A 22,246-nucleotide genomic window follows, 5' to 3' on the forward strand; every position below is an offset into this window, starting at 1 on the left:
TTATTTTTGCAAGTAAACTGTAGTGATTTTTTTTTTTTTGCTCCAAACATCCCAAAATTTCATGGACTTGACTACGAAGGTAGCAAAAGTTAAGATTACAGAAATTCAAGAGGCCACCAGAGGGCAGCGAAGCGATGGAGAAAATGCGAAACTCCCCGCTGCCATCTAGGGGTCATCCAAATTTTCACAGCTGGACAAAGCAACTGGAATAAAACCTGCTTTGGGATTGATTTGTGGGAGACATGCAAATTTTTAAAATAAATACATGCAGAATTTATTTACTGATCTGGGCTGTGCCCTGAGTTATGCTAAGATCCGAAGGGAAGGTTGGAGATCTTTGCCTTGACTTGGTTTCCAGATGTGGGGGGGGGGTGTCAATCATTTTGGGGCTTTTAAAAACAAATGTGCAATATTTATGCGGCCCGCATCCTGTTGGGCTCAACTGCATTTGCGACAACGCAATCAAGTCCTGTGTCTGCATTGTTGGATTTCTCTAAGAAAGCACAACAGGGCAGCAAAACTGAGATTGTGATCATATTTGAATGTGACATAAAGCATGCAAAAGTCCTTTGCAACCCAAGCAGAATACCGCTAGTCCTCGACGTACAACCACAATTGAGCCCAAAATTTCTGTTGCTAAGTGAGACAAGTGGTTAAGTGACCCCAAAGGTGATTTTTACCCAAGATTTTCTGGGTTTTTTTTGAAGACATTTTGCTTCTCATCCAAGAAGCTTCTCCAGTTCTGACTGGATGGTGGGAGGAATGGAAGAATTTATATTCCTTGCAGACAGCTGGTCATTTGCATCCTTTTTAGAGGGTCGTTGAGGCCACTTGGAGGTTTGTCTGCATCTTGATGTTAAGTGAGTTTTGCCCCACTTTACGACCTTTCTTGCCACAGTCGCTTAATGAATCTCTGTAGTTGCTCAGCGAGTCACCCTGTTGTTAAATGAATCCGGCTTCAGCATTGACTTTGTTTGTCAGAAAGTCCCAAAAGGGGACCACGTGACTCAGGGACACAGCGACCGTCATAAATACGAGTCAGTGGCCAAGCATCCGAACAATGGGGATGCCGCAGTGGTCGTAAGTGTGAAACACGGTCATAAGTCTCTCCCCCCCCCAATGAAAAGCTGTCACCCAATGACCTGTTGTAAGTCGAGGACGACCTGAGTGGAGTCTCCTGCTTGAGCAGGGGGTTCGACTAGAAGACCTCTAAGGGGCCCCTTCCAGCTCTATTCAGATTGATGGGATATTTCCCACTTTCCCCTGCCCCTAATCCTTTGAGGATAACCCTTAGCAAAGTTTTTTTAAAACAATATTTAAAAAATATCCAGTTGCGATCCAAACGCGGCGCATCCCTTCATTCATTCATTCTGGTTGAAAAAATAACCCGGAAGTCGCTCCTCTTGAGACGGGGCGGCGCCTCTACACGTTTTTTTACGCTCTATGTCCCGTAGCGGCGCGTTCCGGCTCTCCTGTTGCGGAAATGACGGTATTTTTCGGCGACGGAACTTCTGGTCAAACCCGGAAGCGGCTTTGGCCTGCTTATTTTTCACCCGCGGAGAAAATGGACATTCTCAAGGCGGAGGTGGAGCGGAAGCGGAAGCTGGTGGAGGAGAAGGAGCTGCTGGCGGTGAGGGGGGCGGGCCTACCTCGCAGGGTTGTCGTTCTTAGGAGAGGCCGCCTTAGGAGGAAGAAATCCGGGTTGTTTAGAGCGAGAGAGGCCATTAAAGGGCCTTAGAAAGAAAACCCTCCTGGCTTTTTTGGGGGGGGTTCATGGAGCCTGTCCTACCTTGTAGGGGGGTTGTTATTGGAGGTCGCCTTGGGGGGGGCCCTTTGGGGAAGGGAATTGGGATTCATTAGGGCGAGGGTTGGTATCAAAGCGTGTGTGTTGGGGGGGCGCTTTTTCCTTCTCCCTGCTCCCCTTTCCCAGCCTGGCCTGCCTTGCAGGGCTGTTTTTGGGGGAGAAAACCCTGGGAGGAAGAGGCTGGAGTCAACAAATGTGGCCCACAGAGGAAATGAAAGCAACATTTAGGGGCTAATTTAACCTGTGGCGCAGCACCCAAGACTAATTATTTTGTTACCCTTAAAGTAAAAGGTAAAGCAATAGCAGTTAGACTTATATACCACTTCATAGGGCTTTCAGCCCTCTCTAAGCGGTTTACAGAGTCAGCATATCGCCCCCAACAACAATCCAGGTCCTCATTTCACCCACCTCGGAAGGATGGAAGGCTGAGTCAACCCTGAGCCGGTTGAGATTAGAACCGCCGAACTGCAGAACCGCAGTCAGCTGAAGTGGCCTGCAGTGCTGCACTCTAACCACTGCGCCACCTCGGCTCATAAAGGCTCCCCTCACACATACGTGCTAGTCGTTCCCGACTCTAGGGGGCGGTGCTCATATTTGTTTCTCTCTTTCAGGGAAATAAGAAATATTTCAAGCGCAGTGAGTTGGCCAAGAAGGACGAAGAGGCATATTTCAAAAGATGTGGATATAAGGTATTGGCTTGCTATTCAAGTCAGTCACGCCGTCTAGTTATGCGGTTTCTCTTTGGCCCTGTATTAAAATATATTAATCCCGGTTATTTCTCTCATTCTGTCACTTCTGCACTTTAGCCAGTAAGGGAGACGCCACCGAGAGAGGTATGAATTCCCGAGCTAAGTTTGCAACGCAGGAAGAGCCGTGCATGAATATGCAGCTATTTTGAGTTTTTTTATTTTTTACTTTTGGCTTCCTGTGCCCAGGGCATGAGGCTGCTTGAGAATGGAGATGCTCTTATTTTCTTTACGTTGTGCCTACCAGGCATGCAGGGTGGACCTGATTCAATCCTCTTGAGCCAAGATCAGAAGCTGTTAAATTGCTGGCTTGATTTATTTTGCCTGTCAAACCCTCCAGATCTCAGCAAGCGCATCTTCGTATCGATCGGTATTTTCATGCCTCGAAAAGATACAGTTTTACAAAGGCAATGGAATAAAGAGCTTGTGTTTATTTAGATTCTCAGTCTCCAGGTCGTGGTTGTCCCAAAGGTGTGTTTTCTAAAAGGCAATTGGACTTCCTTGATTTTTCCCCCCTCTTTGAAAAATCATTCAGATCAATGATTGAATGAAAAATAAAACTTTTTCAAAGGAAAAAGCACTTTTGGAAAAAGCACTTTTGGGACTGTAAAAGCTTGTGTTTGATTGGCATGGGGAAAATAGTAATAATATAGGATACTTCAAAACAGATCATCTAAAAGGGGGTGGTTTTTCCCTTCTTACCTCAAACTAAACAAAAGGGGTGTGGGTGGATTAGTTTAGCATTCTGCTTTATGGATGGAAGGAAGATGAATTGACCGGTTCATTTCTCAGGAAGTAGAAGAAGGGACATGGAGAGAATGCATTCTGCCATTATCCTGACCAACAGTGGAATCTGGCAATTTCACTGTTGATTTAGCGGCAACCAAAACTGATCTGGGACAGTTATGTATTTCAGATTTTAGGAAACTTTAGGACGCTTCTTTTATTCTGTTTTTAAGGCTTTTTTATTGATTTGAATTGTTCTGAGTCCCTCTCTGAGGGAGGAATGGCTGGTTAAGTATGAAAAGCATATAGAGATTATAGGTGGATGGATGGATGGATGGATGGATAGACAGAAAGACAGATATGATAGGTAGGTAGGTAGGTAGGTAGATAGGTAGGTATGTAGGTAGATGGATAGATGTCTTAGATCAGTGTTTCTCAACCTTGGCAACTTGAAGATGTCCGGACTTCAACTCCCAGAATTCTGGGAGTTGAATTCCGGACATCTTCAAGTTACCAAGGTTGAGAAACACTGTCTTTGATAGATAGGTAGGTAGGTAGGTAGGTAGGTAGGTAGATGGATAGATGTCTTAGATAGATAGGTAGGTAGGTAGGTAGGTAGGTAGGTAGATACCATAAATAAACAGAGAGATAGAGAGATAGATAGACAGACAAACAGACAGACACAGATATTGTAGACAGACAGATACCGTAAATGGTTGGTTGGTTGGTTGGTTGGTTGGTTGGTAGGTTGATTGATTGATTCAGGAAGGGATACTTTTTCTTCTGAGGGAATGAGGTAAGAGTAGAAAAGATGGATGCTTTTTTTAATATTTAGGAAGAGAAAAATCGCTAATGGGAAAGATCTGGTTTTAGTACAAATGAATCTCTAGTATTACAATACGGTTAAATAATTGATCACGCTTTAGTTCTTGGAGTTCAGTTTGCGGGGGAAAAAGTTAGGCCAGATTTCCAGCAGTGTGGACAAAGTCAAATTTCCTGAGAGAATGTTCCAAGGAAGCATTTATTTTTTGGGAGGAGATTTTGCAGCTGGCCTGAATGACGCAGAGTCCCTCACCTGTACATACCTTTGTTACCCGGTGCACTAAGGCCTGATTGTGTTATACCATCGTAGATGCTTTTGCTTCGCTTCCACTGCCTTAGCTTATCGATGTCTTGACTGGCTTACACAACAGAAAGTGGTGGAACCACACGTGTTGTGTCTGTGTGAACACCCATTGCTTGCAGTGAGCTCCAGCCGATGGAAGGATTTTGCAACTTTGCCTTCCACCTTGGGCTTAAATCCACTGTCTTCATAGCCGCCTTCCCCTTCCAATAAAAGAGGGAATAAAAGAGGAGCAAAAGGGGAGTGGAGTTTGCAGGAGACCATTAGTTTGCTTAATTGGTTCGTGATTCTCCAAGGCTCCTTGCCAAGTTCTGCAGATCTCGGCCTGGCAGCTCTCCAAGCCAGATAAGGTCTGTGACTGTGAATCCGCCCTTGAAAGACTTTGCTGGATGTGAAGGAGCAGAATTCACAGTCAATTAATAAAGAAGGGGTTTTTTGTTGGGGCAAGGAGTTTGCTTCAGGCTCTTGGGAAGAAGCCTCGGTCGAAACATTTGGTCCAGATACGTTGCCTCCTAGCCGGATGAGGTTTGTGTCAGTTGTTGTACCTGATCCAGATAGGTGCCATCCTAAAGACAACGGAAGTGCTAACTAAAATAATTTTATTGGCCGTTTTTCTAGAGGAAATTTTGCTTCTCTGCCCGGCTATAGATTGTTAGAGGCAGGAAACCCGTGTCGTGTGTTCATATTGACAGCTGTGGATTTACGTTGTGCTCCTCAACACTGTTTAGGTCAGCGATGAGGCCGGAAAGGATGACAACCCAGCGGCTTCAAATCCGGTGCTGGAGCTGGAGCTGGCGGAGGAGAAGCTGCCCATGACTCTTTCCAGGCAAGAGGTAAAGCCAAGCGACTTCCATGGGTTCAAGTTATTTAGCCAACACCACGTCGTAGTTGGTTACGTGCCACTTGCCATGCTCGAGGCTCTGTCCCGTCCCGTCCTTCTGCTCTCAAAGGGGGGCGGAGAGTTTTGAGAGCGCTGGTCTTGTGGTCCAGTGGACAGGAGAAGGCTTCTCTAGGCCAGGAGGGAGGTGAAGCAGGAGGCTGGCATCCCCCTCAGCGGCATCTTACGAAGATTGCCCGGATGCCCCAGAGGGGAGGTTGGAAATGCCACATTAAGCTTCTCTCTGTCTCTGTCTGTGTCCATTGTCTAAGCTCTCTCTCTCTCTCTCTCTCTCTCTCGTCTCTCATCTACCTACCTAGTACATACCTGCCTATCTTCATCATCATCACCATCTCACCTGTATACGGTGTATCTATTCTGTCATCCATCTCTCTATATATCTATCCCCTGCCGTCCATCCATCCATCCATCCATCCATCCATCCATCCATCCTTCCATCTACATTATCTCTCTCCCTCCCTATCTCTATATCTATCTATGTATGAATCAGTGGTGGGTTTCAAAAATTTTTGGAAGCTCTTCTGTAGGTGTGGCCTGCTTTCCGGGTCCACTGGTGGAACCTCTTCTAACCGGTTCGGTAGATTTGACGAACCAGTTCTACCGAATAGGTGCGAACTGGTAGGAACCCACCTCTGCTATCTATCTATCTATCTATCTATCTATCTATCTATCTATCTATCTATCTATCTATCTATCTATCTATCTATCTATCATCTATCATCTATCTATCCATCCATCCATCCATCATCTAACCTCTCTTATCTATCATCTACCTACCTAGTACCTACTGCTTATCTTCATCATCATCACCATCTCATCTGTATACAGTGTATCTATTCTGTCATCCATCTCTCTATATATCTAGCCCCTGCCGTCCATCCATCCATCCATCCTTCCATCTACATTATCTCTCTCTCTCATGTCTGTCTGTCTGTCTACCCTATCTATCATCTATCTAACTAAATCTCTCTCCCTCCCTATCTCTATATCTATCTGTATCTATCTATGTATGAATGTATCTATCTATCCATCCATCCATCCATCCATCCATCCTTCCATCTACATTATCTCTCTCTCATGTCTGTCTGTCTGTTTACCCTATCTATCTATCATCTATCTCATGAAATCTCTCCCCCCTATCTCTATAACTACCTATATCTATCTGGGTATGAATGTATCCATCCATCCATCCATCCATCCATCCATCCATCCATCCATCCATCCATCATCTTTTATCTATCATCTACCTACCTAGTACCTACCTGCTTATCTTCATCATCATCTAATCTGTCTATTTCTGTCATCCATCTCTCTCTCTCCCTCCCCCCCTCTCTCTCTGTATATGCAGACACTCCCCCCACTACTTGCCCCTACTTGTCTATCTATCGTCTCTCTCTCTCCCTCTCACCACCCACCCACCTACCTGTGTTTGAGGTGAAAACTCTTCTGAGTGGAATCCCCCAATTGTGACGTTTCTTGAAAGCCTTTGGTGTTGCTCCAGAGGGAGCCCTCACCTGCATGGAGCCACCTTCCCTGCAGAAACTCGCAGATGGGTGTTTTCCAGCTGATGCATCGGAGCCTTTTGCTGACTCTTTTCAGGTCATTCGGAGGCTGAGGGAAAGAGGGGAGCCCGTCAGGCTCTTTGGGGAAACGGATTACGACGCCTTTCAGCGGTTGCGGAAAATAGAAATCCTGGCCCCAGAAGTGAACAAGGTAAGGGAGATGAAATGCTGGAATGATTGATACAGGAGCCTTATCGGCAACCGCTTGTTACTCCTCTCCATGGCTCTAAAGGATCTGTCAGTACGTCACCAAAACACGACTTTATTCATAATACATTTTTGCTTCCCTGGTGGAAACACAGAACACCTTTTCTCTGCTTATGAATTGGTTGGTACAAAGTCTTAGGATCCGAGTTAACAGACATTCATATTCCACTGATTTATTTGGAATGTACACATAGTCATCAGTATGTTGATTCTCTCTCTCTCTCTCTTTCTCTTTCTCTCTCTCATCTCCTATCTATGTATCTGTGTGTCTATCTATCTATCTATCTATCTATCTATCTATCTATCTATCTATCTATCTATCTATCTATCTATCTATCTATCATCTATCCTATCTATCTATCTATCTATCTATCTATCTATCTATCTATCTATCTATCTATCTATCTATCTATCTACCTACCTACCTACCTACCTACCTACCTACCTACCTACCTACCTACCTACCTACTACCTACCTACCTACCGCTGTGTGTGTGTGTGTGTGTGTGTGTGTTCCAGCATACCTCTGGAACGCCTCGAGCAATTTCAACCAAACTTGGTACACAGATAACAGTCTCTGGAAACAAATACTGGGTGTATGTGTGTGTTTAAGATTCCCCTAAAACTCCTCGGGGGTGTGTGTTTCTGTTAAGATACAGCCGCTTGTGCCGTTAAAAGGCTTCTACTGTACTGCTGTAAAACGGCTTCTACTGTACAGTGCAGTGGAGTTGCCATGGTAACGGCTTCACGGTACTCCACAAGGGGGCTCCCTCTGATAAGGGGGAAAATCCAACATGAGAAATTATGTTTGGTCCGGACATTTCCCCCCGCTATAAATAAACACCTGGGCAAAGCCGGGTTATTGGCTAGTTTGAGATAAAAAGCTTAAGTGGAATTGAACTCTGCTTTTCATCCCTCGCTCCATGTCTGGGCTTTACAATTTGCGTGGAAATTCTTAAAAAGAGAAGCAGTGTTTACGTTGCGGCTTATGGTTTGACACAACAAATGTTTAGGCCTAGTAGTGCTTGAAAACCTGGGGCCAGTTTGTGTGTCTTATCCGATTTTTGTGATGGACTTTAGGGATGCAGGAACACTGCAGTTGTGCAGATTGTGATGTGCCGGATCCTGCATGTTGTGTGTTTTATGCCATCCTGCCAACTGAAGCTGTTCACCTTGGGTCGCTCCAGGATTTTGACTGAAGCTGAAGACCTCTGTTGAGTTCCTTAGAAATACAGGCAGTCCTCGACTTACAGCCACAACTGAGCCCGGAATTTCTGTCGTTAAGTAAGACATTTGTTCAATCAGTTTTGCCCCATTTCACGTTCTTCCTCGGCGCAGCTGTTAAGCGGATCACCGCAGTTGATACGTTAATATCCCGGTTGTTAAGTGAATCCCGTTGACTTTGCTGGTCGGCAGGTCGCAAAAGGGGATCGCATGACCCTGGGGACACTGCAACCGTTATAAGTACGCGCCAGTTGCCGAGCCTCTGAATTTTGACTACGGGAGCGGCTACAATGGTCGTAACTGTGAAAAATAGTTATTAAGTCACTTTTTTCAACGCCGTAGTCACTTCGGGCTGCGCTGAGGAAGGACGTGAAATGGGGCAAAACTCATTGGAACAATGTCTCACTTAACAACAGAAATTTCGGGCTCAGTTGTGGTCGTAGGTCGAGGACTGCCTGTATTTCTAAGGAACTCAACACAACGAGCAAACTGTTGTAAGTCAAGAACCACCAAGATAACACCAGCTTGGTGATCTAGTTTGAACCTCAGTAGATCTTTTCGTTGATTTGACGCATTCCTTAAACGGTTTCCTTTTTTAAAAAAAAGTATTTTTTATTGTACATTTTCCTTTATTCCACATCACAGTTTCAATTTTGCAACAGCAGAATACTGGTTATATCAAATCCTTTTTAAATATACATGATGTTATACACCCTAATCTCGGCCAATTTTCCTTTAGTCATCTAGTATAATCTCTTTTTAAATGCATAATATTGTATGTCATAATTGTATCCTTTCTTTCCATGGTTGTAAGGCAACACTACACACATTTATCACTCTATACATTTCGATTTACAGTTGTGTACAGTCCGATAATAATATCACTTGCGATATATATTCTTCTGTATAGCTTTGTACCTGTATTTGTTTCTAGTTTGTTAATCTTCCTTCATTATCCACTTTCTAACCTCTGCATCTATCATCTAGCCCAGTGGTTCCCAAACTTGGCAACTTTAAGACTTGTGGACTTCAACTCCCAGAATTCTCCAGCCAGCTCTGCTGGCTGGAGAACTCTGGGAGTTGAAGTCCACAAGTCTTAAAGTTGCCAAGTTTGGGAACCACTGACTAGCCAATTCTACCATAAAATCCCATATTGAGTACTTTTCTGTTTCTCCTTTATCTTTTAAGTCCCATCATTAACCTGTCTATTTCGGCACACTCTAATATTTAGAATAGAATAGAAGTTGGAAGGGACCTTGGAGGTCTTCTAGTCCAACCCCCTGCTCAGGCAGGAAACCCTTTACCACTTCAGACAAATGGCTATCCAACATCATCTTGAAGACTTCCAGTGTTGGACCATTTACAACTTCTGGAGGCAACTTCTGTTCCACTGATTAATTGTTCTCACTGTCAGGAAATTTCTCCTTAGTTCTAAGTTGCTTCTCTCCTTGATTAGTTTCCACCCATTGCTCCTTGTTCTACAAGAAGAATAGTTTGACTCCCTCTTCTTTGTGGCAACCTCTGAGATATTGGAAGACTGGTATCCTGTCTCCCCTGGTCCTTCTTTCTATTAAACTAGACATCCCCAGTTCCTGCAATTGTTCCTCATATGTTTTAGCCTCCAGTCCCCTAATCCTCTTTGTTGCTCTTCTCTGCACTCTTGTTTTATTCCCATTGCATCTGTGGGTATACTTCTTTTTTTTCCAATTTCATGCCTATGCGATTCTATAACCGCTGTTATTACATGTAACTGAATTTCTAAATCTTAAAATTCTCCGTAGGGGTTGAGGAACGACCTGAAGGCAGCCTTGGATAAGATCGACCAGCAGTACCTGAACGAGATTGTGGGGGGGCAGGAACAAGGCGAGGATGATGCCCAGAATGACCTCAAGGTCCACGAGGAGAACACAACCATTGAGGAACTGGAGGTATGGCGTGACATTTCGCCCGGGGACAGTGCGCCAAGCAGGACGGGGTCGACACAAAGCTGCACATTGTGGGAATTCCTGTTCCTGCTGCGTTGAACCAGGCGTGCCTTGTTCATTTGGGATGAAGTCCAAAGGAACAACCTCGCTCCTCCAGTTATCTCTTCAGCTGCAACGCAAAGTCAAGAATTAAATGCAGCCTCCGTGTCTAACAGAGTCCTGAGCTTTTGGCAGGTTTCGGGAATGCAGGAAATGTCCCACAGCTTTATTCATGGTTCATTTCTGGGAAGGTTTCGTTACCTTTATAAGAAAATGGCCATCAATAGGTTCTGGAAAGATATTTGTTCTCAGGGTTGGTGAAACAGAATACAGACTAAAAAGTTTTGGATGTTCTTTTAGTCCTTGAGCAGGAAACCCTATATCACTGACGGCGAACCTTTTGGGCACTGAATGCCCAAATCAGAATGTGTGTGTGTGTGCGTGCGCGCGCGCAGCAGAGTGCCAGAAACCTGAAGACCAGCGGGCCAGTGTGCATATGCCTGTTTTGGGGGCATTTTTGGCCGTCTTTTGGCCCGTTTTCAGCAGTTTTCAGGGCTTTTTCCAGGCTGTTTGCAGGCCAAAAGCAGAATGAAAACAGGCTAAAATGGCCTGTTTTTTTGGCCGGTTTTGGCTGTTTTTTGGGCTCTGGCACTTCAGCGCCCCCGAAGACCAGCTGATCACGGTGCACATGCCCACAGAGAGGGCTCTGTGTGCCACCCTCTGGGATGCATGCCACAGGTTTGCCATCACAGCCCTGTATCATTCCAGACAAATGGTTCTCCAACCCCTTCTTCCAAAGAGCTTCCAGTGTTGGATCCCCCACAGCTTCTGAAGGGAAGCCGTTCCATTGGTCAATTGTTCTCCCCGTCAGGAAATTTCTCCTTCGTTCTAGGCTGGGTGTCTCTTCATAGATTTTCCCACCTGTTACTTTTTGCCCTGCCTTCAGATGCTCTGAAGAATAACATCTGGAGTAAGAGGTTTGGAAGGGTCCCTGGAGGTCCTCTAGTCCAACCCCCTACTGGAGCAGGAGACCGTATCCCATTCTAGACAAATGGCTGTCCAGGGATGGAGGTTGTGGAAGGAAGCCGTTCCGTGGGTTAATTATCAGGAAATTCTTTCTTAGTTCTAGGTTGCTTCTCTGCTTGTTTAGTTTCCACCCATTGCTTCTTGCTCTGCCCTCGGGTGCTTTGGAGAATAGCTTGACTCCCTCTTCTTTGTGGCAGCCCCTGAGATATTGAAACACTGCTATCATGTCTCCCCTGGTCCTTCTTTTCATTAAACTAGACATCCCCAGTTCCTGCAACCGTTCTTCCTGTTTTAGCCTCCAGTCCCCTCATCCTCTTCGTTTCTCTCGTACTGTATAAAAGTTGGAAAAACAGTTCCAACTTTTTAAAGTAATGGAAGAACTGAAAGAGTTTCTTCTCCAGACCCAGAACATCCTTGCTTGCTTGGACTTTCATCCCTAAAAATATAAGGCTCTTCAGTTTTCTACATTGGTATCGTGGTCTGCTGTTGCAAATATATCTGAATTTGTTTTCTCTCTCTTTCTCTCTTTCTGTGTGAGGCGTTGGGAGAATCCTTAGGTCGAGGGGACGACCACAAAGATATGGATATCATCACTAAATTCCTGAAGGTAAAAAAGTCAAACAAGGCGTCCGTGAAAGCTTGTCACCTTGCTGATAAGCTGTGAGAATCTTGATTTTACGTCTGTATCTATTCTGACCGAGGCTTCCCCAAAAAGCACGAAGCAGGTTTCTGGTCCTGGCAAAACCCCTTTTAGCAATAGCAATAGCAGTTGTAGCAATAGCAATAGCAGTAGACTTATATACCGCTTCATAGGCCTTTCAGGCCTCTCTAAGCGGTTTACAGAGAGTCAGCATATTGCCCCCAACAATCTGGGTCCTCATTTTACCCACCTCGGAAGGATGGAAGGCTGAGTCAACCCTGAGCCGGTGAGATTTGAACCGCTGACCTGCTGATCTAGCAGTAGCCTGCAGTGCTGCATTTAACCACTGCGCCACCTTGGCTCTTAGGTTAAGTTAGACTTATATGCCGCTTCATAGGGCTTTCAGCCCTCTCTAAGCGGTTTACAGAGTCAGCATATCGCCCCCACAGTCTGGGTCCTCATTTCACCCAGATAGATAGATAGATGATAGATAGATAGATAGATAGATAGATAGATAGATAGATAGATAGATAGTTAGATAGATAGATAGATAGATAGATAGATAGATAGATAGATAGATAGATAGATATAGAGAGAGGGAGAGATAGATATAGAGAGAGGGAGGGAGAGATAGATATAGAGATAGATAGATAGATAGATAGATAGATAGATAGATAGATAGATAGATAGATAGATAGATAGCAATAGCAGTTAGACTTATATACCGCTTCATAGGGCTTTCAGCCCTCTCTAAGCGGTTTACAGAGTCAGCATATTGCCCCCAACAACAATCCGGGTCCTCATTTTACCCACCTCGGAAGGATGGAAGGCTGAGTCAACCTTGAGCCAGTGAGATTTGAACAGCCGAACTGCAGAACTGCAGTCAGCTGAAGTAGCCTGCAGTGCTGCACTCCTAACCACTGCGCCACCTCGGCTTTTTTATGAAACGAATGTGAAAGGCAAATTGCTGGGAGACAGAGGCAGATTCCCCCCCCCCTCCTTTGTTTTCCTCCCCAAAAGCGTCTTATACTTCGGAGCGTATGATGTCTGCGTTGAAAGGTAGCTTAAACCAGATTCCGCTGTCTTCTAGTTTCTTCTCGGAGTTTGGGCAAAGGACCTGAATGCGAGGGAAGATTATTTGAAGCGGGGCGTTCAGGGGAAGCTGAACAGCGCCACCCAGAAGCAGACGGAGTCGTACCTGAGGCCTCTCTTCAGAAAACTCCGTAAAAGGGTAAGAGATTATTCCTGGCAATCGGAAATCAAAAACAACAGCAACAACACCTCCCTTAATGCTTTATGTTGCTTCCTCCCTTTCTAGACTCTGCCTGCAGACATCAAGGAATCCATCACGGATATTATCAAGTTCATGTTGCAAAGAGAATACGTGAAGGTAATGCCCAGTTTTAAAAAAAAATATTCCAATGACATTTGAACTCTGGAGCTTCTTTGGATTAAGATGTGGAAAGTCTAAACAGCGTACACGTCAGAGCAATATTATTTATATTAATAGACTACCAGAATAGGTATTGGAAGGGACCTTGGAGGTCTTCTAGTCCAACCCTCTGCTCAGGCAGGAGATCCTAGGCCAGTGTTTCCCAAACTTGGCAACTTTAAGACTTGTGGACTTCAACTCCCAGAATTCACCAGCCAGCTGGCTGGTGAATTCTGGGAGTTGAAGTCCACAAGTCTTAAAGTTGCCAAGTTTGGGAAACACTGCCCTAGGCCATTCCAGACAAATGATTGTCTTGTCTCTTTTCAAAATCTCCAATTGTAGAACAGCCACAACATCTGGAGGCAAGCCGTCCCACTGGTTAATTATGTTAAACCATATAAATTAAACAACATAAATATTGCTAATACTTAATATTGAATACTTAAACACTTAAAAAAAATATAAGTTTAGAATAAGGTGCAGAAAGGTTCAGAATTTAGGCCCATTAATTGTATTTAAACAATATAAATATTCATTTAAACAATGTAGATTAAACAATATAAATATTATTTAGGCTGTTTGCTTATTTGGGAAATGTAAGTTTAGAATTGGGGGTGGTGGGGGTGGAGAAAGGTCTTCAGAGTTTAGGGTTCTCCACCTGTTTCTGAAGAGTGGAACGGCTGTTGTTTAACACAAGAACAGAGTTGGAAGGGACCTTGGAGGTCTTCTAGTCCAGCCCCCTGTCCAACTAGGAAACCCTCTACCATTTCAGACAAATAGCTTTCCAGTATCTTCTTAAAAGCCTCCTGTGGTGGGAGCACCCACTTCTGGAGGCAAGTGGTTCCACTGATTAACTATATTAAACAATATACATATTTGTTTAAACCATAGAAATATTTATATTGTTTATATAAATATATTGTTTGCTTACTTGGAAAATGTAAGTTTCGAACACGGGGCAGAAAGCTCTTCAGAAGTTAGGGTTGCCCACCTGAAGAGTAGAACTTTGGAATCGCTGCTGCTTAACAGAAGAACAAGAGTTGGAAGGGGCCTTGGAGATCCTCTAGTCCATCCCCCTGCTCAAGCAGGAGGCCCTGTGCCATTCCAGGCCAGTGTCGGCCTTGCTGTGCACGATACCAACTGGGCTGTTTCCGCAGGCCAACGACGCCTACCTCCAGATGGCTATTGGGAACGCCCCCTGGCCCATTGGTGTCACCATGGTTGGCATCCATGCCCGTACCGGCCGCGAGAAGATCTTCTCCAAGCACGTGGCCCACGTTTTGAACGACGAGACTCAGAGGAAATACATCCAGGTAAGAGGGACGGAATGACGGCCGTCTCCTTCGCGGACTCGTATTCGTCTCTGCGTTTCCAAACACCTGAACAGCAGCATCTCTAGAGCCCCCCCCCGGTGTGTCTTGCGCTCCGGGCTAAGGGGGATGTGGGCGTCACGTAACGTAACAACCGCTTCGCCCAGCACCGAAAACGTGAGAATGTGCGCAGCTTCGAAACCATGCCGATTACCGTATTTTTGGAGTATAAGACGCACCAAGATTTTGAAGAGGCAAATTTAAAAAAAAACACATTTTTGCACTCTGCAGGCCTCCCAAACCCTCTGCATCCCCCGTTTTTTTGTGAAAATCTGGGCATCCAGAGAGTTTTGAGAGGCCTGCAATGTACTCCTGGGGGGTGGGGGCAAAAACAAACAAAAAAAAAAGGCCCGTTTTTTGCCCCAAAAAAGGACACGCATAGCCTTTAGGAGGCTTGTAGAGTGTTCCTGGGGACTGGGGGGGGGGGGTGGGGGGCAAAAACGAGCAAAAAACAGCCCGTTTTTCCCCCCCTTTAACCTTCCCACAAAAAACACAGTTCATTTTACGTTCTATTTCCATTATTTCCAATTTTAAGCCATTTTACTTTTCTTCTCCTGTTTTCCAATTTCTAGTTTTTAACCTGTACAAAACAACGTACTTTTCCCCCTTCTCTTTAAAAAAAGAAACAAATTCATCGTTTCTTCCCCACCGGTTTTCCCATTAACAATGTAAAGCCTTCGAATGTCAAAATTTACGTAGTGAACATAACCGGATTATCTCGCTGCTTCGAAGTTCTTCATAGGATTCCATCTCCGCTTTGCCAGAGGTCCCACTTTGTGTCCATCTCCGCAGGGCTTGAAGAGGCTGATGACGATTTGCCAGAAGCACTTCTCCACCGACCCCTCCAAGTGTGTGGAGTACAACGCCTTGTGACCACACACACACCCCCGCCGCAACCCCCTTCCGGCTCTGGGGGCACCCAGGGAAGGCGGGAGAGCGACATCCTTTGCGAAGGACTTTGCCTCCACAGCCGGGGAGAAGCAGCTGAAGTCACCGTGGGTCAAGTTCGGCCTCTCTTTGGACTTCAACTCCCAGAATTCCCCAGGCGGCCATGCAGTTCTGGGAGTTGAAGTCCACGGATCTTCCTGTGCCAGATGTAACAAAACACTGTCTTGACGTTCTGGTTCCCACAGCTGAAGCTTCTATCGACTTGTATATATCTTCTTCTTGTTGTTGTTGTTGTATAGTTTTTGTAGGAAATCGTCTCTCAAAACAAAATCTTGTAGGGGGTCACAGGAGATGAGATCAGAGAAGCGATGTCCGTGGGAAGCCATGTTAATTTATAGAAGAGGGTGGTCTTATTATGCAGGATGACAGATAGACTTGAAAAGGAGGGTTAATTTCATTTTTTTAAAAATCCAAATCTATGAATAAAACCCGTGATGGCAAAGCTGTGGCCCACATGGACCCATATTTTCTGGCAAACCAGCCGTAAGCTCCGATGCACATCTGCACGCCAGCTAGCTGGTTTTCTGCCCTTCTGGAGTGCGGGGGAGACAGTTTTCGCCCTCCCCAGGCTTCAGAAAAGCCTCTGGCGCCTGCGGGGGAGGCAGGGCATTCTCATGCGCAGATAGGTGGGGAGGATTGAATGGTGTGGGCGCGGGGGGCAATTTGGCATGCCGTCAGGAAAAAGGTTCCCCATCACCGATTGCCTAAACAAGATTCGTAAATGTGCAAGACTCGTAACTTGCAAATTGAAGCCTGTTTTAAAACAAGCCGCATTGTTTGAAAGTTTGATCCTGTCCCATCGGAACAAACTCTGATTCTGGGTTCAAATCTAAAACACACACACCCCTCCTCTTTTCTTTCTCTATTTTCCCCCATCACCTGCCGGTTTGTGTTGTGGTTTGTGAAACCTGGAAGTCCGGCTTAAGAGGAGCCTCAAACGTTGCCAGAAAAGTTCGTAATAGCCCTCTTGATCCTTTTTAAAGGGATTTTTTTTAAAAAAATAGCTATTACGCATTACGGGCAATAATAATTCTGATTATTAGGTCAGCAAGGCGGTCTTCTGGGAAACAGGGAAGAGGCTCATCTAAAGGCAGTTTTTAATCGCCTGGCTCTGCAGAACCAGCAAATATTTACATTCGCTCTGCATTTCTTAATTATAAAGTTACTTCCTCCCATTACGTCTGGAGAATTATTTCTGTGACACTGAAGGCTGGAAAAAAAGGTGATTTTTGGTGGGCAAATATTTTGAAAGGTGGTGCTGTGGCCTGGCAGTGGCCAGTGGAGCTGGCAGCAGATTCGGACACTGAGGAGGTTGGGGAGGAACCTGGGCCAGTCCTGGAGTCTGGGGAAGGCTCGGATGAGGGCTCTGCATCGGAGGCAGAGATATGGCCAGGGACGTATGCCAGTTATCAGCTGCCTTCGGAGTCAGACAGCAGTGAGGCAGAAGAACAGCAGGAGCCTCTTCCCAGTGTGCACATGGGCAGAGCTGCCAGATGAAGGGAGCAGCTAAGAACAGGGGTCGACTTTGGAGTAAGGCCACAGTGTGGACGGTGAATGGCCCCTCCAGAGGAGATAAAAGAGGAGCGAAAGGGGAATGGAGTTTGCAGGAGACCATTAGTTCGCTTCATTGGCTCGTGACTCTCCGAAGCTCCTTGCCAAGTTCTGCAGAGATCGTCCTGGCAGCTCTCCAAGCCAGATGAGGTCTGTGACTGTAAATCCTCCCCTGAAAGACTTTGCTGGATGTGAAGAAGCGGAATTCACAGGAAATTCATAAAAGGGGGTTTTTGTCGGGACCAGGAGTTGGCTTCATGCCTTTGGGAAGAACAGGTAGTTGAAACAAGGGTATAACTTTACTAACTTAAAGCACCGCAGTTAAATGTGATTATTAGCTGGAAATTCCCTCACCTGGAATATGTGTTTATTTAATGTAGTATCTAGAACTATTTGTAGGCAGCCGTATGTAAAGGGGAGGAGAATTTATCTATTTCTTTCTTTTTTTTAGTATCCAGCCGGGGTGGATTCTCTTAATGTTTAATGTTTATTTGGTCCTTGGATAGTTTCCCCCCTCTTTTTCATGCATCCATCTTTCTTTCTTTCTTTCTTTCTTTCTTTCTTTCTTTCTTTCTTTCTTTCTTTATTTCTTTCTTTCTTTCACTTGTCAGTGCTGGAAGTCTGGTGGTTTTTTTTTCCCCTTTTTTGTTTTTTTCTCTTTCATATTTTATTCTTTATGAGAAAACAAAACAAATATATTGAAAATTAAAAGTGCCGTAATTAAAGGCGTCCCCAAAGTTGGCAACTTTAAGACTTGTGGACTTCAGCCTTAAAGTTGCCGATTTGAAGACCTCTGGTGTAAGTTCATCCGCCGCGTGTGCAGGAAATAATATCCTTTGCAAAGGGGATTTCAAGGCTGCCCGAAATACGGCATAGAAGGAGGTTTCTGTTGGTGGCTACCAGTAGATGGCAGCACTGCACTGACCATGGCTGGGCTTGGATTGAACCTGGTTAGTTCTTAGATGCCCTCAAAGCAGGGGACATGGCTACCAATAGGGGCTGGTTGGAAAAAAGAAAAAAGAAAGGCAACTGGACTTCTTGGTGTTTTTTCTTTTGGAAAACATTCTGTTCTGTTCTATATTCTATTTGTTCTGTTCTATTTCTGTTTCTATTCTATTATTCTATTCTGTTCCATTCCATTCTGTGCTCTGTTCTATTCTATTTTATATCTATTCTATTCTATTTTATATTCTATTCTATTTTATATTCTATTCTATTTTATATTCTATTCTATGCTCTGTGTTCTATTTTATATTCTATTCTATTTTATATTCTATTTTCTATTCCATCTATGCTCTGTATATTCCATTTTATATTCTGTTCTATGCTCTGTTTATTCTATTGTATATTCTATTTTATATTTATTTTATATTGTGTTCTAGGCTCTGTTCTATTCTATTTTATATTCTATTCTATTCTTATTTATATTCTATTCTATTTATATTCTATTCTATTTATATATATTCTATGCTCTGTTCTATTTTATATTCTATTCTATTTTCTATTCTATTCTATTTTCTATTCCATTCTATGCTCTGTATATTCTATTTTATATTCTATTCCATTTATATTCTGTTCTATGCTGTTCTATTCTATTGTATATTCTATTTTATATTTTATTTTATATGTGTTCTAGGCTCTGTTCTATTCTATATTCTATTTTAAATTCTATTCTATGCTCTGTTCTATTCCATTTATATTCAATTCTATCTTATATTCTATTTTAAATTCTATTCTATGCTCTGTTCTATTCTATTTTATATTCTATTCTATTTTATATTCTATTCTATTTTATATTCTATTCTATTTTATATTCTATTCTATTTATATCTTCTATTTTATTCTGTTCTATGCTCTGTTCTATTCTATTTTATATTCTGTTCTATTTTCTATTCTATTTTTATTCCATTCCAGTCCATTCAGCAATTATTTCTTTAAATAAAAACTTAAAAACTTTAAAAAGTTTTTTTTCCAAAAGCAGAACCGATCTGCTTGGCTGCCTTTCGGTGGGTCCTTTCCCCGGTTTGAGCCACGTGTCTTCAAGGCCTCTTGGGACAGGCGAGGACTTTCATCGGAAACTTTGTAGACCGTGATGAGGGAAGAGAGCTCGAACCGCAAGGCTGTCGTGTAATCCGGGCTTCAGCAGACGGTGCTATCAAAACAGAAACTCCCAGAGGAAGCCTCCGTAGCTGAGAATGCATCATCTCGGAGGAGGCTTCATAGAATTGGAAGTTGCACTCGGGTTACAACCCAAACCATCATTTCAGTGGTTTCCCAACGTTTTCCATCTTGGCTTCGGTTGAATGGTCTCTAAATAATCCAGAAAGGCCTCTCTGTGATTTACAAAGTTATAATTTTGCTCTGCAAGAGAGACACGTGTGGGCCAGAGTGGTGTCTGTGTAGGCCACCATGCCTTGATTTTTGACTACTTCAACTAGTACTAGACTACTTAGCAATGACCGGAGCGTCTGTGGGGGACAATGGAAGCAGTTATGAGCTTGGTTGTTTTCTTGCAGGTGTTTCATTATCCACAGATTAGCACTGTTGATGTTCCCTAGTTGGGTCATTGTTCTGACCTCCTCCTCCGTCCAGTAACAAAAGCCAAGACAAGCTTAACTGGAATGTCCTTTAATAACAAGACCAAAATCTCGGTGGCTGAAAGCCAACAAACAAACAGATAAGGACCTTGGCAGCGACTCAGACAAACCTTGGCAGCAATCCAGCCTGCCAAGTTAGTTACAACAGTTCTCTTTAGTCAATGCGTTGGCTTCTGCAAAAGGGGCATGTGCACAAGCAGTCTTTTTATAGTCTGGAGAGGAGCCTAATGACCACCAGCTGAGCACAATTACCTCCTGTAATTGCGTAATTGTTCCTGACGCCTAGTAGCTCTTTGATGGCGTGCATCCAGGAACAACTCACTGCTGGCTTCTGGATCACTCTCCCTTGTCTCCTCCCCACTGGTCCAAGGCTCAGGCGCCTCCTGGTGGCCAACCAGCCTCTCTGCGCCCTGCTCGGAGTCGGAACCCTGTCCAGGGTCCTCCACATCCCCCAGAGCCGACTCATAGGGCCCCTCGCTGTCGGAGTCTGGAGGCAGCTCCAACGGCTCCTGCTGGGCCACAACATGAAACTTCTTGCAAGGAAAAACCAAGCTCAGAGAGCACCAAGGACCCCTCATTTCATACCCTGAGCTAAAATTTTCTCCTTTATTGCTAAGCAGTTGTTTTTGTCTCTCACCACTGACTCTTCAGGTGGTGTAATTTTTTTTTTTTTTGCTTTTTACAAAAAAAAAATCTGATGGGGAAAAAGGAGTTCATAGACTAATGGAGTTGGAAGGGACCTTGGAGGTCTTCTAGTCCAACCCCGTGCTCAGGTAGGAAACCTACCATTTTCAGAACAAGTGGTTGTCCAATCTCTTCTTAAAAGCCTCCAGTGTTGGGAGTCCCCACAATCTCCGGTGGCCAGCTGTTCCACTGGTCAATTGTCCTCACTGTCAGGAATTTTTTTCCCATACATCTAGGTTGCTTTTCTCTTTAGTTTCCATCCATTGTTTCTTGTCCTGCTTTCAGATGTAGGAGGGAATTGTCAAAAAGGCCACTTTATGTCCAATAATTGAATCGATGGGTACTCCAGCTCGTGAATAATACATTAATTTTTGTATAGCATGTCGGTTGAAAATAACATTATAGTTATAGTTTAACGTTATAGTTTATAGTTTATAGTTTAGTTATCCTTTTGTACAACATGGAATGGCAGTTTATGGGAAGCGTAGATTGCAAAATGTCAGCCGAATCTGCGGTTGTCATAAATTGGCTGTTAGCTCCTTGTTAAGATGAGCGCAGAGAAGAGCAACAAAGAGGATTAGGGGACTGGAGGCTGAAACATATGAAGAACAGTTGCAGGAACTGGATATGTCTAATTTAATAGAAAGAAGGACTAGGGGAGACATGACAGCAGTCTTCCAATATCTCAGGGGCTGCCCCAAAGAAGAGGGAGTCAAGCTATTCCCCAAAGCAGCTGAAGGCAGGACAAGAAGCAATGGGGGGAAACTAATCAAGGAGAGAAGCAACCTAGAACTAAGGAGAAATGTCCTGATAATGAGACCAATTAATCAGTGGAACATAAATTGCCTCCAGAAGTTGTGAAGTTTTAAAGAAGAGATTGGCTAACCATTTGTCTGAAGTAGTACTGTGGGGTTTTCTTCCTAAGCAGGGGGTTGGACTAGAAGACCTTCAAGGTCTCTTCCAACTATTTCTATTCTATAGCAATAGCAATAGCAATAGCAGTTAGACTTATATACCGCTTCATAGGGCTTTCAGCCCTCTCTAAGCGGTTTACAGAGTCAGCATATTGCCCCCAACAACAATCCGGGTCCTCATTTCACCCACCTCAGAAGGATGGAAGGCTGAGTCAACCCTGAGCCGGTGAGATTTGAACAGCCGAACTGCAGAACTGTAGTCAGCTGAAGTAGCCTGCAGTGCTGCATTTAACCACTGCGCCACCTCGGCTCTTCTATTCTATTCTATTCCAAAACCACTTTCTCTGTTGGCTTTGGCCACTAGCCTTGATTCAACTCTTTCCTTGCACCCTCCAAAACCAGGTTACCAGGAATAGAAGTTTCTAGCCTGCATTGTGGCCCAGCCCACAGCGGCCTAATAGGTTAAAGCAAAACTCACAGTCATTGAAAGAACAATAGAATCGGAAGGGGCCTTGGAGGTCCTCTAGTCCAACCCCCGATTCACCATTTCAGACAGACGGCTGTCCAACCTCTTCTTACAGTTTCACACAACCACAATTGCTCCATGCACAAGCAGAAACAGACAATTTCTTGCATGGGGGATTATTCTTTCTACTATTTGTGTTGCTCGTATTTCTTGTCATGGATTGCACCAGTGAGGCCACAACTAATTTCGTTGCATACATGATGTACAATGACAATCAAAGCTATACTACAAACCCCTGGTGCTGGGATTTGTGCAAGATTCAGTATTAAAAACAGTGTGTAAAATAAATTTCCCAGACTCTTGG

At 44.2% G+C, this 22,246-nt stretch overlaps 1 protein-coding gene across 2 annotated transcripts; it reads left to right on the forward strand.

Moving 5' to 3' along the window:
- The first annotated feature begins 1,498 nt into the window (after positions 1-1,498).
- PRPF18 (pre-mRNA processing factor 18) lies at positions 1,499-16,848 on the forward strand. 2 transcript variants are annotated; one of them, XM_032221641.1, is made up of 10 exons: positions 1,499-1,630; positions 2,416-2,493; positions 5,128-5,232; positions 6,897-7,010; positions 10,072-10,218; positions 11,813-11,887; positions 13,011-13,151; positions 13,239-13,310; positions 14,510-14,665; positions 15,515-16,848. In XM_032221641.1, exons 1-10 carry the CDS (start codon positions 1,565-1,567, stop codon positions 15,593-15,595), a joined length of 1,035 nt encoding a protein of 344 aa, XP_032077532.1. In that variant the 5' UTR covers positions 1,499-1,564; the 3' UTR covers positions 15,596-16,848. The 2 variants fall into 2 exon arrangements, with proteins under 2 accessions (XP_032077532.1, XP_032077533.1); XM_032221642.1 differs by having other exon boundaries at positions 11,819-11,887.
- The last annotated feature ends 5,398 nt before the right edge of the window (positions 16,849-22,246 follow it).

Source organism: Thamnophis elegans, chromosome 7 (assembly GCF_009769535.1).
Source record: "Thamnophis elegans isolate rThaEle1 chromosome 7, rThaEle1.pri, whole genome shotgun sequence".
NCBI lineage: Eukaryota > Metazoa > Chordata > Lepidosauria > Squamata > Colubridae > Thamnophis > Thamnophis elegans.

Bases quoted from the DNA above. Each gene is read 5' to 3' on its own strand.
- PRPF18 (XM_032221641.1), top strand. From the start codon at position 1,565: ATGGACATTCTCAAGGCGGAGGTGGAGCGGAAGCGGAAGCTGGTGGAG. The intron at 5,233-6,896 runs GTAAAGCCAAGC...GACTCTTTTCAG, and splicing joins TGACTCTTTCCAGGCAAGAG to GTCATTCGGAGGCTGAGGGA. The intron at 7,011-10,071 runs GTAAGGGAGATG...AATTCTCCGTAG, and splicing joins TGGCCCCAGAAGTGAACAAG to GGGTTGAGGAACGACCTGAA.